The sequence below is a fragment of the Aquarana catesbeiana genome, linkage group LG09 (assembly GCF_042186555.1).
Source record: "Aquarana catesbeiana isolate 2022-GZ linkage group LG09, ASM4218655v1, whole genome shotgun sequence".
NCBI classification, from domain to species: Eukaryota; Metazoa; Chordata; class Amphibia; order Anura; family Ranidae; genus Aquarana; species Aquarana catesbeiana.
Window position 1 is genome coordinate 213,051,753 of NC_133332.1, and position 17,760 is coordinate 213,069,512.

The 17,760-nt window shown below is 41.8% G+C and overlaps 1 protein-coding gene across 1 annotated transcript in view; it reads right to left on the reverse strand.

Moving 5' to 3' along the window:
- Positions 1-17,760, reverse strand: part of DBH (dopamine beta-hydroxylase) — a 201,890-nt gene that overhangs the window by 171,078 nt on the left and 13,052 nt on the right. The window contains exons 2-4 of the mRNA XM_073599672.1: positions 5,811-5,957; positions 4,604-4,861; positions 1,551-1,727 (exon numbers count right to left, since the gene is read on the reverse strand). Of these exons, the coding sequence (XP_073455773.1) occupies positions 1,551-1,727; positions 4,604-4,861; positions 5,811-5,957 (582 nt within the window). The remainder of the gene's footprint in view (positions 1-1,550; positions 1,728-4,603; positions 4,862-5,810; positions 5,958-17,760) is intronic.

A 17,760-nucleotide genomic window follows, 5' to 3' on the forward strand; every position in this document is an offset into this window, starting at 1 on the left:
AAAAACATATTTGTTACTGTTGACCCCAATTTTTGAAGTGACGGTGTAATTTTATATACTCGGGTTCAACATCAGACGTTATTACTATGGTTTTTACTAATCCTCTCATTGTGAGGCTTGGCTCACAATCTTTCTCTAAGTGTGCGGCCTGCCCCATCCCTGCCCCATCATGCCTCGCTATGAGCCATGGCTCACATGGCTCATAGCGAGGCATGGCTGCTATCCCCCTAACCACACACCATTGGTTGAATGACGAGCAGATGGTGATGTTGTATCCAGCCTCTTTTTACAATGAGGAGTGGATACGTAATCTTATAGTTCGGGGTAAGGCATTGAATTTGAAATAGTAGCGAGATCATTTGTTGGAGTTCTTTATATACCGCATTATTACATCATTTATGAGTCTTGTTGACAGTGAAAATAGTTGTTTCACCGGGCTCACTTCCATGTTTTTGACCGGAAGTGACGTTATGCTAGGTCCAGTGTCATGGTCATTCAATTTGGGGTCATCAGATGTATATAAGCGATGCTAATGTGGGGAGTCCATACCCAAGATGACAACTGTTCAGTCAAAAAGCTTCGGGTGGACCTGCCTCGCTCTGTTCATTTCTATCTATGTACGATATGCCTAATCGTATGCCATCTAAATGTGAGTGTTCATTTTAATGCTTTCCATTAAATGCTACTTTTAAACGGTATCACGCTATGTTAGCTTCTTTTATTTTATACATGCTATGCGGTACGGAGCCTCTGTCCTCTATGTGAAAGTCTGGTTTACACCTTCTACAATCTAATGATGTTTCAGCCCGTTGATGTGGATTAATTGTCTCAGACCCAGGACTAGCTGTATTTATCGGGTTACCGATTAACAAGCCTGTATGACTTGGGCGGTGTAAGCCTTATCAAGTCAACATTTTCTGGTAAGCCTCCTTCCAACTAACGGTGGCGGTGTTTCGGGCTATCCTTTAATATTTAAAAGTTCACATCGGTGGTTACACTTTCCTGTTTGAAGTTTAATGGATTATACTTTTGATCATTTCACGTTTGGATTTTAATATTTTGTGATTGCTTTTACACACTTGTGAGTGATGTGGATTGCTTTCCACATTTGTGAGTGATTGCTTTCCACACTTGTGAGTGATGTGGTCTCTCAGATTTATACAGTGATATTCTCTGTATTTCACATAAGGTGCTTTTTTTTTAATTTTTGTTTTCCTGCTATTTAGTCACTAAATTATCTGTTTTGTAAAAGTTAATTTACATAAATTAGCGCTGCACTTTTTCACATATACACATTACTTGGTTGTCTACAGCTGTGCTGGCTGCTATTTTTTGTATTTTTTCACAGCGCAGTATACATTTTTTACTATTCTTACTTTTGTGTCACTGAAACAGGAAGTGAAGGGAAATCTCCTTAATAGAACAATGACAGCAAATTACAGGGACCCTAACAATTCCCTACTCAAAAAAAAGAAATAAAATTGGCTGTAGATACACTTTAATACATTTTTACATAAATACACAACCTAACCAATGGATACAACACTCACCTTTGCCCCCATTGCCCAGGCAGCTAGGACATGCCTGCAGTGGTTTAGCTTTTCTGGTTTCATCTTAGAGTCGCAGGGCCCGCTGTAGTGGGGGATAGTTTCATAATCTTCAGAACACTGGAACACCTCAATGTGATGGACAATTGCCTCGTGTCCTTTTGTAATTGCTGGCTCATACTGCAAAAAAGATCACTTTTATTAAAGTCTTGTGGTCTTGTGACAACAGAAGTTCAGTCACAGATACCCAATAGGCTTCTCTGCCTGTACACCCCACCCCCTTGTCATTGGTCCCATTTGAAAGCTTGTGTGTCAGTAAAGGTCTTGTGACCAATGTCTAGGCAAAAGTCATATGACCAGACAGGAGTCATTACAGGACTTCCAGTTAATGTAGGTCAAAATGGTGATTTTTTAAAATTTATGAACAGTTTATAAATATATATAGGTACATGGGAAGGTATGTGTGCCCATTATCTATCCTCACTAAGTAGTGCAACACGTGGATTTTGTTTTATTGTTTCTCTTTTCTCAGGGCAAGTCTACCAGTCAGGTCTGACTAACTGATAACAATGAATGTTCTTTGAGAACAAAATTTTCTCCTCAGTTGTTGTTGATCAGGGGTCTGAGTGACTGCAGTGAAACAAAGGTAGATTGTTGATGGAGAATTTAGAAAGCAGAATATGCAGTGTGGGCACTAACAATACATAGTGACTTCCACTTAAATCTTATAGTCAGAACCTGTCTTTAGGCATCTGACTATAACAGCAATTTAATGGATAATTAAAATGGATGGCGGAATTTCAGATTGGCTGCCTGACATCTGACAGGGACGTTTAACTGCCACCAGGATTGGTGAATTGTTAGATGTGAGATTCACACCTTCAAGCCTTTTTTAATTTCTTTAAAGAATTTCTTATGGCTCTGCGAGAAAATGTGAGAACATGGAACTCACGTCTGCCACCTTCCATCCTGCTCCTGTAATTATCAGACTAATTAGAATTCCGAGTCAACTGGGCGCATACACCAAGTGCTGTCACTGTACTTTCCCCATGGCAAAGACTAATTTGAAATACCACTCCGAGGGGCGGCTTGGCAAATTATCTGTAAGACAGCACAGAAATGATAGCTCTAGTAATCTGCCCGGCTGGCTTCATATCTACAGTATATTTAAGAACCCAGATTTTCATTACTCAGTATTTTGCTCTGCCTAGTCCAGCCCAGTTTTTTCATTTTAGTGGATTTCATGGGTGGCCTGTAGAGAAAACAACCCCTGAATTTATGATCATCTGATTGTAACTTCTTGTTGTGCACAGCTGCAGCTCATGCTGAATTATTTTATATAAAGTTTTTTTTATTTTAAGCCCCACCAGCATAATAACAAAACCAGGGAAAAGCATATATTGTAAATTCTGTAAAAAGTTAGAATAATGTAAAAATAAAGTGCTACTTATTAAATACATGATACAGATAAATATTATATACAGTATGTATATAATTACCCATAGTTTTACATGCTTACAGCTCCGTCATACCTTTCAGATGCAGTTTGGTTTGGGGGGCTGTAATATTCAGGTGCCTAGGTTTGAGCTCTTGCTGAAAGGGGACCCTCTGGAGAACCTCTATCTAAAGTCTATAAATTGCTTTTTTTTTTTTATGCGACACATTCACTGACTAGATGCAGGGTGATGTGGCTGGTTGTTCCAGATATGGATGACTGGGCCAATGTCTGGGACTATCCATTTACATATCTTATCTCCACAAGAGCTAGATTGACCCAATATACATTTTTACATAGAATATACTATACCCTAGACTAGTATTTACCACTCCATGTTCTCCCAATGCTGGTGCTGCCCCGCTTCTTCTGATTACAAATGCATACATATATTTTGGGGTTGTCCTAAAATCATTTTGTCTCTCAGATTTTTGTCTTAAAGAGTTGTCCTACAATTTCTGTGTGCCTCCTGGACCTTGTGGAGCGTATAGCACTTACCAGGGTCTCTAGAACTTTACCTAGCTTTCCCAGAAGCTAGTTATCTTCAAACGGAAGAAATATGAGCCACTGACTCTATCCTCCAGCAGGACACTTGTTAGTTTCTTCATTGCACCTTTACAAGGCAGCTTATGCCAGAAGAGAATGTCCACTTAATTCTTTAGGTGTGGTAGTTGGCTGGACTTAAATTATTTGAAATAATTGATCCTGGTTACGTGACCTCTTACTGTATCTTTCCTCTTCTTTTTGGAAATAGGGAGACTCCCTGTTTTGTTTTGGTTCTTAGGTCTGTTTTCTATCACTACTAGGGGGCTGCTGAGGTGCGGCATCTCTAAGGCAGTTTTCTCAATAACCATAACTGGTTCTGGGGTTAATTATTTTTCTTTCACATTTTTCCTTACACAGTATTGTAATGCAGCATCGACTTAGGGGAGAACCTGCTACCCTGCCATCATTGGGGGCAATAGGATGCTTACTTCCAGCATCAACCTGCACTTTCTCTGTTTTTTTTGGAGGGAGGGGGATTATTGATACATGAAGATGTAATCTGGTCCCTGGTGGTTCATATTAGGCTCACTACAGTTGCGGGTAGTGGGAGAAGTCAGGGAAAGGATTGTTTGTGGGTCTTTTTTTCTTGCCAAAGGTGCGTTTGTTCAGCCAGTCTTGTGATTTACACAGTTCTTCCCCAATGCAGGACTACTCATTGGCCAGTGGCAATGATGCTGACATATTGTCCAATAAGCATTGTGGAGGTGGAGAGGTAATGCAGGAAACTGCATTGCTGAACCAAGTAATAAATGTGCCAATGGCCAGGCTGTGCAGTGTATCGCATAGGTGTATAGTGTGCGATCATACATGCGCTTTGAGGGTAGTCATTTTAGTTCCTTACATATGCATACTTGGCTTTGTTTTGCAGTGCTGCACAGTAATCATGCTTTATCATTTCCCCTTTTGGCCTACCTGTCTGGACTCACTGATTAAAAATGCTGCAAGTTCTAGTGGCTGATATGTTAATACACTTATAATACAGGTTTCATTCTAAAGTAAAACGTTTTTTTGTTACCATGACAATGTGATGTTTGGGGAAGTGTTGCGGTAATTCCGTGATGTAGCACCAGTAAGTTGTCTCCTTATCTGGAATGACAACATCTGGAGCAAGAACGTCCATTGTCAGGACATCATCGGGGAGAGGAGGTGTGCGGATCTCTGGTTTCAGCAGCTGCACTCGCTGCAGCCCGCGGTGGAGGGTGGAGATATTGATGGCTGACAACGAATGGAAGGGTTTCTCCAGCACAGCATAAATAAGGTGTACCGTTCCATCCTGAGAAGGAAGATTACAAATGGTAAAGATCTGAAATTAGGACCTATGAAAGGATATAAGCACGTAAAGAGCACCCATCGCTTCACAGAGTGGAGACAACTATTTTGTGGGTGAGATTTGACCTTTGTGCCTCCCCCAAAAGAGTTACAAAGCTGTATGACCAAGAAAAGTATCAGCTGGTAACCAACAGCGGCAGAGCTTGTAGCAAATTCTTAGGATAGATGCTGCATAGTTTCCAATATTTTTATATAGTTCCTGGGTGACATTTTGCTGCAGAGATGGTACCACCAATAGAGCAGACCATGCACATTACAACATGCAATCAAGGATAATCTATTGTCCAGACCCTCAAATTGCAATATGAGGGCCCGTCCAAACAATTTGGCTAATTTGCATCCAATCATGTAGGCTCTATACTACAATGATGCAAGCAGATCTAAAAAAAGACTGCACAATCTGATTGGTAGGTGTATGGTCAGCTTCAGCTCATCACAAGTACTACTTGTTCCAAAAATCACCTATTCTAATATGTTTTTTTCTGTCTGTGTACCATGGGGTAAATTTCCCTTCACTTCCTGCCCCAGAGATGTAACAGGAAGTAAATTAAAATATCCCAATGTGGTATTCCCCTCTTAGATAGTTGTCCCTATAACAAGTGTCCCCATTGGAAGATTTCTCCTCATCTCTTATTCTAGGGACAACTCTTCGCCACTCTAATCAAAACAAAAGTTTTACCTAGAGTTATACTTTAATTGTGATAAATCTGATTAAAGTAGAGCAATCAACAGAATAGTTTGTTAACTGTGGGAAACCCACTTGACATTGCATGCAATCCCCCCAGCTTGGCAGGCATATTTTCCTTGTAGAAATATAGAGCTACCCCTTGAATAGGGGAACCATTTATGGTGCCCTGCAGGCTTTGTTTTTCATTTTGTAATAAAGACAGTACCTCAATGAGGTAATCTTTGATGTCACATGTTATGAAGGGTCTTTTGAAGACAAGGTAGAGACCCTCTGGTGTCTGTCGGGCTGACAACAGCTGGTAGTCTTGGTGGGAGTCAATGTGCAGTTGTCCCTCTGCGTCACTCCAGGCATCCTGGGAATAAAATATGTGTTAAACAAATACAACCTATTTAGACTGGACCTATAGTCAAATAATAAAATACAATCAATAATCTAGCTGGGATGGAGACAGAAAGATTGGTGCAACCATAGAAGAGGCAGGGAGTAAAACTGCAGGTTGTAAAAGGGTTACAGATTTTTTCTTTTTTTTCCAGTGACCAGTCCTCCTGTAGACAGCAGTATAACCCAAAGGTTTAAGACTTAAAGCGGTTGTAAACCTCAGACATAAAATATGAACAAAGCATATCCTTCTATACTGTGTACTTTCCTCAATTAAGAGCATTAAGTGTCATTTCTGTCTGCTGCTTTGTTTCTCTGCTATCAGCATGAATCACTTCTGACAAGTTTTCCTGACACCGAGAGAAAAATGGAGACAGGGGAGGGAGCTCCAGCTGATTGACAGCCTCAGCTCTGTTCCTGTGTGCTTTATGAAGGTCTCCTCACTGAGCTCTGTGGAGTGTAACTTCAGCTCTCCGCCCCCTTTATTCTGAACTCTCAGACAAGCTTTAAAATTCAGCACTTTGAACAGATGTAGAGAAGAAAGGGCTGCAGATATACAGGTACAACTTATGTAGGAAGATTTGTTTCATCTCTGTGTATCACATGAGGCCAGTCACTTCACTGGGTATATGCAAGGGTTTACCACCACTTTAACATGTCTCTCAATGCACAGAAAATAAATGGATTTGTTGCCAGATTTAGATTATTACTACTTTACAGTAACATTACTTCTCTCACTTTATGAAGGAGGCAGACCTTCCACTTATCCGCTTGTCCTCTATTTATAAATAGATTTTCATTCATGGAAGCTAGAGTACAGCTTCTATGAATGGGTGAATATGGGAGATGAGTGGAAAGGGTGAGCATAGTCAGCACTCTTGATGAGTGCATATGACGGGTCCCTCGGCTCGTATTTACCCCACAGCACCAGAAGACTGCAGCTTTGGGGTATAGGAAGGGAAAAGAAAACAGAGGATTTCAACCCTAAAACTTTAAATTAAATGTGAGTACTGTCCCTTTTAAGGACTCATAGTTACATAGTAGGTGTGTGATTATATGTCAGTATATCCCTGTATGTTGTGGTCGTTCAGGTGCTTATCTAAACTTATTAAACCTCTTTTCCTCTAATTTTAATGAGTGGCCACAAGTCTTGTTAAACTCCTTTCCGCAAAAAAGTTTTATCCCTATTGTGGGGTCACCAGTACGGTATTTGTAAACTGAAATCATATCCCCTCTCAAGCATCTCTTCTCCAGAGAGAATAAGTTCCTCGTAACTAATTTTCTCCAGACCCTTTATTAGCTTTGTTGCTCTTCTTTGTACTTGCTCCATTTCCAGTACATCCTTCCTGAGGACTGGTGCCCAGAACCGGACAGCATACTCTAGGTGCGGCCGGACCAGTCTTGTAGAGCGGGAGAATTATCGTTTTATCTCTGGAATTTATCCCCTTTTTAATGAATGCCAATATTCTGTTTGCTTTGTTAGCAGCAGCTTGGAATTGCATGTCATTGCTGAGCCTATCATCTAGTAAGACCCCCAGGTCCTTTTCCATCCTAGATTCCCCCAAAGGTTCTCCCCCCAGTGTATAGATTGCATTCATATTTTTGCAACCCAAACGCATTATTTTACATTTTTCTACATTAAACCTCATTTGCCATGTAGTTGCTCACCCCATTAATTTGTTCAGATCTTTTTGCAAGGTTCTCACATCCTGCTTAGCTTAGTATCATCCGCAAATACAGGGACTGAACTTAGGGCGGCACAGTGGTGTAGTGGGTAGCACTCTCACCTAGCAGTAAGAAGGGTCGCTGGTTCGAATCCCAACCAAGACACTACCTGCCTGGAGTTTGCATGTTCTCCCTGTGCCTGCGTGGGTTTCCTCCCACACTCCAAAGACATGCTGGTAGGTCAATCAGCTTCTGTCCAAAATTGGCCCTAGTATATGAGTGGGGACCTTGGATTGAGGGTAGGGACTGATGTGAGTGTGCGATGTACAGGGTTAGGGACAATTGTAGGCACGCACCCACACTCACTTGGGTTGAACTGGATGGACTGGTGTCTTTATTCAACCTTACTAACTATGTAACTGTTTTCCCCATCCTCCAGGTCATTTATGAATGAATTAGGTTTCTTTCACACGGACGATCCGTATGTCCGTTTTTCATCCTTCCGTTTTCGGATGAAAAACGGACATACATGTATCCCTATGGAATAGCGGATGTCAGCGGATGAACGTCCGCTGACATTCGACCCACTCCGATCCAAAAAAGTGTAAAGGAGGAAAACCCTACTTTTCCATCCGTTTTCGGATCGGATCGGGTGACGACGGACTCTACGGTCCTTCATCATCCGATCCCCCATAGGGGAGAGCGGCGCTCTGACAGGTCCTGTCATCTTCCTGCTCAGCGGGGATCGGCGGAGCGATCCCCGCTGAGCAAGCGGGTGTTCACGGGGCGGATCATCACTGATCCGCCCCCTGTGAAAGAGCTCTAAAACAGGATTGGTCCCAGCACAGAACCCTGGGGGACCCCGCTACCCACCCCTGACCATTCCGAGTACTCCCCATTTATCACAACCCTCTGAACTCACCCTTGTAGCCGGTTTTCAATCCATGTTACTCACCCTATGGTCCATGCCAACTGACCTTATTTTGTACAGTAAACGTTTATGGGGAACTGTGTCAAATGTTTTGGCAAAATCCAGATACACCACATCTACGGGCCTTCTTTTATCTAGATGGCAACTCACCTCCTCATAGAAGGTTAATAGATATATATATTGTATAATAGATATATATATTGTATATAGTCCCTTATCATCCCCTCCAAGAGTTTACATACTATTGATGTTAGGCTAACTGGTCTGTAATTCCCAGGGATGTATTTTGGGCCCTTTTTAAATATTGGTGCTACATTGGCTTTTCTCCAATCAGCTGGTACCATTCCAGTCAGTAGACTGTCAGTAAAAATTAGGAACAATGGTCTGGCAATTACTTGACTGAGTTCCCTAAGTACTCTCGGGTGCACGCCATCTGGTCCCGGTGATTTATTAATGTTAAGTTTTAAAAAGTCAAATTTGAATTCTGTCCTCTGTTAACCATGGAGGTGCTTCCTGTGATGTGTCATGAGGATAAACACTGCAGTTTTGTTTACTGAAGCCCCCCCCAATTCCCTTGTGAAGACTGAGGAGAAGAATAAATTCAATACCTTCGCCATCTCCCCATTCTTTGTAACCAGATGTCCTTCCTCATTCTTTATGGAGCCAATATGGTCTGTCCTTCCTTTTTTACTGTTTACATACTTAAAGAATTTCTTGGGATTTGTTTTGCTCTCCTTCACTATGTGTTTTTCATGTTCTATCTTAGCCATCCTTATTGCACCCTTGCATTTCTTGTTGCATTCTTTATAAAGTCTGAATGTTGATGATGATCTCTCAACCCTGTATTTTTTGAAGGCCTTCTCCTTTGCTTTTATATGCATTTTTACATTGGAGTTAAGCCATCCAGGACTTTTGTTCGCTCTTTTAAATATATTACCCAATGGGATGCATTGGCTAATGCCCTTATTTAATATGCTCTTAAAGCAAACCCATCTCTCCTCCGTGTTCTTTGTTCCTAAGATTTTATCCCAATTTATGCCTTCTAGCAAGGTTCGTAGTTTAGGGAAGTTGGCTCTTTTGAAATTCAGTGTCTTTGTATTCCCCTTATGTTTCCTATTTGTGTGATTAATACTGAAGCCAATTGACCTGTGATCGCTGTTACCTAAATTGCCCCGTATTTCCACATCCGTGATCAGGTCTGTATTGTTGGTAATCAGTAGATTCAGTAACGCTTTATTTCTAGTTGATGCGTCTACCATCTGACCCATAAAATTGTCCTGCAAGACATTTAGGAACTGGCGAGCCTTAGTTGAATGCGTGGTTCCCTCCGCCCAGTATATGTCTGGATAATTAAAATCCCCCATTATGATAACACTTCCCATCCTTGCTGCTAATCCAATTTGTGATAGGAGATCTGTCTCCCCTTCCTCCCTCAGGTTAGGGGGCCTATAGCATACTCCCAGTATTATTTTCCCCTTAGCTTCATCCCTTTGGAGCTCTACTGATAAGGATTCCACCTCCTCCCTAGCTCCCTTAGTGATGTCATCTCTCACATTCACTTGTACATTATTCTTGATATATAGGCATACCCCTCCTCTTTTTTACCCTCTTTATCCTTGCAATAAAGGGTATACCCTTGAATGGTTGCCAGCCAATCATGAGAGCTGTTGAATTTGGTCTCTGAAATTCCCACAAAATCCAAATCCTCCTCGTACAACAGTATCTCTAGTTCACTCATCTTGTCCGCCAGGCTCTTGGCATTGGTGAACATGCCACGTAGTTTAGATCGATTGCATATTATCCTCTTATTGGGTGTTCTGAGATTGCAACTAGGACTTGCTATTATACTTATCTTGCCTCATGCACACTGGACATTTTTACAGCTGCTGTTTTTGGCTTCAGGTGTTTTTTTCTGCAGCCAGTAAACTCCCCAACATGTTATCCTATGTGTGCATGCACACATAGGCTGTTATCAGCATTTTTTGGCAGGAGCATTTTCTGGCTGAAAAAAATCCCAGAACTAGTGGGTTTTGAGAGGAATTTTTCAGCTGTAAAAACACTCTAATGCTAAAAAAGTTGAAAAACGCTTATTTTTAAAATTTTTGAAGCACATGATTAGAGCCTGAGGCTCTAATTGGCTTCAAAAAAGGGTGGGCTCAGAGCGCAGAGCACTGTGCCCCAAGCCCACCCACTTGTGCAACAATAGCAAATTAATATTCGCTATTGTCTTTCTGATTCTCCTTACGGCCAATCAGAAAGCGGGTCCTGAGACCTGATTGGCCAGGGAGTCTTAGGACTTCCTATTCAGCCGGAAGGAGAAGTAACAGCTCCAGAGTGAGGAGCAGCAGCCCTACCATCTGCCTTCTAAAGAGGCCTTCCCGTCCGTCTCTCGCGCGGGGGGGTGGTGATTGCCGTCTTTCTGTCCGTGTCTCCCGCAGGGGGTGATTGCTGCCTTCCCATCCGTATCTCCTGCGGGGCGGGGTTGTCGTCGCCTTCCCATCCGTCTCCCGTGCACACGGGGGGGGGGGGGTTGGGCGATAGACAGACGGGAAGGCGCCCCCCACATTATAACTGCCACTGGTTTTACCTAAACTTTGGCTTTAAGTATGATCAAGTGTCAGTATCTACCTCTTGGGCTGAGATACTGTATCAAAGATGATACAACCTTGTCAATCTGTTTAGTTCTTGGCTGTGTTTACAAGTGTCTGACACGGATCAGCCTCTACTGCTGCCTTTCACCCTGTGACTTGCTCCAAAGTTATAATTTGCAGCTTTTATGAAAAATTATACTATTTGCTATATATTGTTACATTTTAGGAAATTTTCATACAGTCTTCATACAGAGTTTATTTTAAATATGCCATGAAGGAACTGTGAGGCAACACAATTTCTAAGGACAATACTGTAAAGAAGCAACTTTACCAGCAGAGTAGTTTTTTTTATTCAATATCATGGACATCTTTGTGTATGACAAAAACAGATTCACAAGTTTATGATACAATGCAGTCCAGCATATGATGCTGATTCCCACATCCTACTGATTAATGTACCTGCCATATTGTTCTGGTACCTGTCCGCCCACTTGGCCCTTTTCTTCTACGTAATTCTAGTATGCTCTAAGTTACTTACAGGTTCCGTTTATAAAGTTTTTAGAATTTAAGATTATGGTTCTGCAGGGCTGACAGTGAAATAATAATAAAATAAAAATAGATATGAAAATGGACCAGCCTATTCAGCTAGTAAAAAAAGAATAGTAAAGAGATTAAATAAGCATTAACGGGGCCCACTTATCGATTGACTTATTCATTAGGGAGCAACCAATTCAAATCCATCCTGAACTAGTCTGAATTCTGAGTGGTTGCTGCGGGTAAAATAATGCCTGAATTGTCTCAATCTGTGCTGCCAATATCAATCAGCCAGAATATCAGTTTCATTTTCCTTCGGTGCTATTTGAGAGCATGAAAGGAAAACCTGATTGGTTGGTATAAGCAACACAGAGGGTCAGTCACTAAGACGAAGGTGCAGCTCCAGTTAATACTTTATTGGTGCGCCGGAAAATCGTTAATTGAACGTGCAAACCGGCGCACGTTGAAGCGCAAATAGCGATAATAAATTCCCGCATATCTAAACTGCATCTGGTGCTATGGTAAATGCATTTTTCTCGTTGATAATAGCACACACCCAATACAATTAGTTAATTTCATTTAATTGGGTGTGTCTTGTTAGGCAATTAGTAGGTGTTCTCAGTTAATTAACCCTTTTGATGCTAAGCTCATTCCTATCACTTCTAACATATCTTTAAAATGTGTTTTCTTCTTTTTTTTTACCCAAATCTTTCAATAAATTACAAAGAACAGAGAAGTGTTTGTAAACAAAATAAAGTAATATTTCCAGATCTTGATCTTTAAAGGTGACCAACTGCAATCAGTTAGATCTTAAATTAGAATTTAGTACAAGAGCCTGTTTGATTTCCTATAATTAATTGTTCAAGTGCCTCTTCCTATTGCCTATTTTGCCTAAATATCGAGTTGTACAGAGATTGGCCAATCAGATTGCATAGGGCATGACCATCTTAAGTGCAATATTTGGAATGAAGATGTGCCATGACCCACTTGTATTTCCCAAATGTTATTTTTTGGGCATTATACAAGGCACATGAGAACACACCCTTTTTCAAGACATGCTGGACCATTATTTTTCAAGCCTGTTCTTTTTTTCATACATCACAGGTTAGGGACAGTGCTGAATCCATTTAGATGCCTCCAGAATTAGGAGTGTGGAATCTACCCAACTTTTCTCTGCTGGTGGACACAAGTACCTACATCTATAGATACACACACACACACACACACGAAAGCAATATACATTGGTCTGGACGTGAATCTGTGCACTGGAAGTAGGTGTGTGTTTTGAGGCCAAATCATTTAGACATACACACATGACCAACACAAACACCACCCCATGTAAAAATAAAGAAAAAATTATTTACTTTGCAAATAAGGATCATCTCTTCCTCAGAGAACAGTGAGTGGGGCATGGTGATGGGAAGAAATTAGCAGCAGTACAAGCAACTTCCTGGAGGGGTGTGATGTGTGCTGGCTTCCAGGAACCATACATATGCCACGGGAACATACATATGTGCACACAGCGATTGCGCATCTAGCTGAAGTCCCATAACTTTATTGGTGAATAATAGGAAAGCAGATGCAGATTTCCAAAACTGGACTAACAAATGTTTCTAGTGAAAGGCAACTGGTGTTTTCTATTAAACAAGGTCAAAATGGGGCATTGACATGCATCACAGTTGAACTTAGGAATGTGTCTTTGCAAAGTTAAACTAAATGAAATCCTGTCTTATTTTTGCTTGGGGATAGAGTGCAGAGGGTTTTGGTCTTGTCAGTTTTTGGGGATGTCTGCACCTCTGATACGGTGAAGACACCTCCCAAACATTGCCAGTTTCTCCTTCAAATGTATTGACAAAGTCCAAGATACCTAATAATTTGGGGTGTCCACAGCAAAGTACTATTGCCTAGTTAGATTGACCTGTGTGTCCCCAAGGAAATACAATGGTATTGTTTTACCCTCATGTCCTGTTTGGCTATGTGACAGGAAGTGAAGCTAAAAAGACAAACAGGGGTTCTAACTAGGGCTACCACCTCATCCCTTTAAAACCTACCACATATTAATTACACAGGTTCTATGGCTGATTAGGGAGATAAATAAACTCACTTGGTGCCTTATCTTAATTAAATTAGCCTCAGAACCTGTGTAATTAATATGTAGTAGGTTTTAAAGGGATGAGGTGGTAACCCTAGTTAGACACAGGTTCACAAGTTCTGTGGCTGATTAGGGAGATAATTAAACTCCCTTGGTGCTTTATCTGAATTAAATTAGCCTCAGAACCTGTGTAATTCATATATGTTTGGGTTTAAAGGGATCAGGTGGCAACCCTAGTTCTAAAGCCCCATACACATGATAGGACTTTGTACAAACTTTCCCTTGGATTTTTGTACAAAGGGCATTGGCCAGAAGTTTGTCTTGCATACAGACGACAGGACTTTTCCAGCCAACTTTCACCAAATCACGTGGTTTTTCAGCTCTTTACCACCACTCTTTGGTCAACTTCTGTATTGTTGTCTGATATTGTGTCAATCTCACCACTTTTATTGGCGAGATTGACACCTTGCGAGCCGGGTTCACACTGGTGCGGGGATCCGACTTGGATCCCCGCCAATGCCAGGCACTGTGGTATGAATCTTGAGGGGGAACTCCATGCCAAATTTTAAATAAATGGCATGGGTTCCCCTCCAGGGGCATACCAGGCCCTTAGATCTAGTATGGATTTTATGGATTTTTCTAGTATGGATTTTAAGGGGAACCCCCATGCCGAAAAAACGTTGTGGGGGTCCCTCCCAAAATCCATACCAAGCCCTTATCCGAGCACGCAGCCTGGCCGGTCAGGAAAGGGGGTGGGGACGAGCGAGCGCCCCCCCCTCCTGAGCCATACCAGACCGCATGCCCTCAACATGGGGGGTGGGTGCTTTGGGGGAGGGGGCGCCCTGCGCCCCCCCCACCCCAAAGCACCTTGTCCCCATGTTGATGAGAACAAGGGCCTCTTTCCGACAACCCTGGCCGTTGGCCCCTCCGTATATGTGTTTTTTTTTCAAAAATGATTTTTTTTTTTAATTATTTTTTTTTCATGGGGTGATCATAATGTTTTGGCTGATCATGGGGTGGTCATAATATTTTGGCTGATCATGTTGTGGTCATAATGTTTTGGCTGATAATGGGGTGGTCATAAATTATTTGGCTGATCATGGGGTGGTCATAATGTTTTGACTGATAATGGGGTGATCATAAATTATTTGGCTGATCATGGGGTGGTCATAATGTTTTGGATGATCATGGGGTGGTCATAATGTTTTGGCTGGTCATAATGTTTTGGCTGATCATGGGGTGGTCATAATGTTTTGGCTGATCATGGGGTGGTCATAATGTTTTGGCTGATCATGGGGGGGGGTCATAATATTTTGGCTGATCATGGGGTGGTCATAATGTTTTAGCTGATCATGGGGTTGTCAGCTTTTGTCACCTCCCACTCTAGTTTTGAACATTTCACCATTCATTCCTATGGGACCAATTTCACCGCAAAAACGATGATATTTCGTGAACCATTTGGCGAAACATTCCACAAAGTAATAGCACACCAATTGGGAACAATCCGCACATTTTGGTATATTACTGTCTATGTAGTGTAAAAGCTGTGGGAGGAGTTAGGGTAGGGTTGCCACCTCATCCCTTTAAACCCGAACATATATTAATTACACAGGTTCTGAGGCTAATTTAATTCAGATAAGACACCAAGCGAGTTTAATTACCACCTTAATCAGCCACACAACCTGTGTAATTAATATGTGTTCGGTTTTAAAGGGATGAGGTGGCAACCCTAAGTTAGGGTGGTAAATTTGGCAATAATAAGAATAATATATATGTGAGATAACAGTAAGTGGTCTTGCTATGTAAGAACACTTAATAATAGGATTGGGTTGAGCTAGATTTTATTTAGCTCAGTGCTCTAAAGCAGTAGTTCTCAACCCTGTCCTTAAGTACCCCCAACAGGCCATGTTTAGAGATTTTCCTTTATCTTGCACAGGTGCTTAAAATCAGAGTCAATGGCTTGGTATTTTGGACAGCTATTTTATCTAATATAAATTCCCAAAACATGGCCTTTTGGGGGTACTTGAGGACTGAGTTTGAGAACCACTGCTCTAAAGTAGCTTTACTTTAGACAAATCACACTTTTTTTGTTTTGCCATACCAATCAGCCTATTTAGTATGCAGCTGGGAAATCAGTTCCAGGAAAATTGTTTAGGAGGGAGTGTAAACTGCATTACTTGGATTGAACATGCATATGCAAAACAAATGAATACAAAACAAACAAAACACATAAAACATAAAAATTTGCTTCGAATTATGTTGGTCAACAAAACAGGACTTACAAAAGAGCTAGGAAAGCAAAAACACATGTATGTTAATTTGAGACGCTAACAGAATATGGTTTTGAGGTCTGACCATTTTGTACAGGAAATTAACAGGAGTTAAAAGGACAGCTCCCTCAAGCAGACAGTCTCTTAAAGTGATTGTAAAGTCTCGTTTGAAAAAAAATAAATAAAATGACAAACATGTTATATTTACCCCCTCCTTGCAGTTGATGAGCACAGAGCAGCCCGGATCCTCCTCTTCTCGAGTCCCTCTTTGCTGTTCATGGCCCCTCCCTTCTATAGAGTGCCCCCTCAGTCAGCTGCTTTCTATTTGGGCACCTGAGCTCCGTGTATCCATTCAGACACGGAGACCCGGCCTGGCCCCATCCCCTTCTCCCCCTTGATTGGCTGACTGACGGGAGCCAATTGCAGGGCTGCTGTGTCTCAGCCATTCAGGAGGAGTGTCCCGGATGACGTAGACATTCTTGGACATCGCTGGAGAGAGAAGGGGCTCAGGTAAATAATTAGCGGTGCTGGGAAGGCTGCTACACACAGAAGGTTTTTTTATCTTAATGCATAGAATGCATTAAGATAAAAAACCTTCTGCCTTTACAACTCCTTTAAGGATTTAAACATTTATTAGTTACAACATCTTGAAGAAGATTTTTCAAAATAATGCAGCACAGACAATTAAATCAAAGTGAAACTAACAACCTACAAACCACACACATTAACAACATCAAAAATATTTCAGGGAAAAATACCACCCCACCCCACCCCCACCAAGAAAATAAATACAAACCAAAGTAAAAAATACTTGCTCAAAAACACATCTGTTTTGCAAATACATAACAAACAAAATACAAACAGAAAATACATGTATTACAAACTATATAAGGACACCCAAATGTACTCTCTTGGCACACACCATCAAGCAATCTGGCCTCTTTTCAGGGCAAGGTAAAGAATGCTATTTTCAAGCTTTATATAACATACGTTTCCTGACGCCAATACATGGCAGCATATATATCATATAGCTCTGCCCCTATATCCACCCACAGAACCTGTTTAGCTCAATAAAATTCTGACTGAGAGCTACCTCCTCCATTCTCCTTTTTGTCCTTGAAGATTTGTCTGGGTTCAGCCTCTCAAAGCACGCAGTCCCACATCTTAGGCTGCTAAACGCACCAAGGTGGGGAGCCCCTTCTGGTGGTCTTTTGGGGCTTAGGTGTTCTCTAATCAGAGACGGCAATCCTCTTGTGGCATGCCTGCTGTGGATCTAGCGGCTGGGACTGCATGGCGTCTGTGTCTTTCCATGAAACTCGTTTCAGGTCTGTCTTTTTATCTTATATGGTTAAAATGTCTCCAGTGATGTAATTTTTAATTTTAACTGTATTTGGGCTAAGGGGGGAGGTGGCGATTATGCAGGGGTTCCTCTGACACTGGTATCCCTCCTCGTGGGTCCCTGGGGCTCACGCGCAGCTCTCCTATCTTTTTTGAAGGGCCACATCGGCCTTGAGTGAGCCTGCTCCTCCGCGCATGTGCGGTGGTCTCCGGCCGCCATGTTTTTGGGGCCTAGAGACACCGCATGCGCAATGCAACGCAAGGATGCGGCAGCCATCTTTGATGAGGGAAAAGGCTTCCCTAGGATGGCGCAGACCTCCTGGATAGGGGGAAGAGCGGAAGGGTGCAGAGCCATT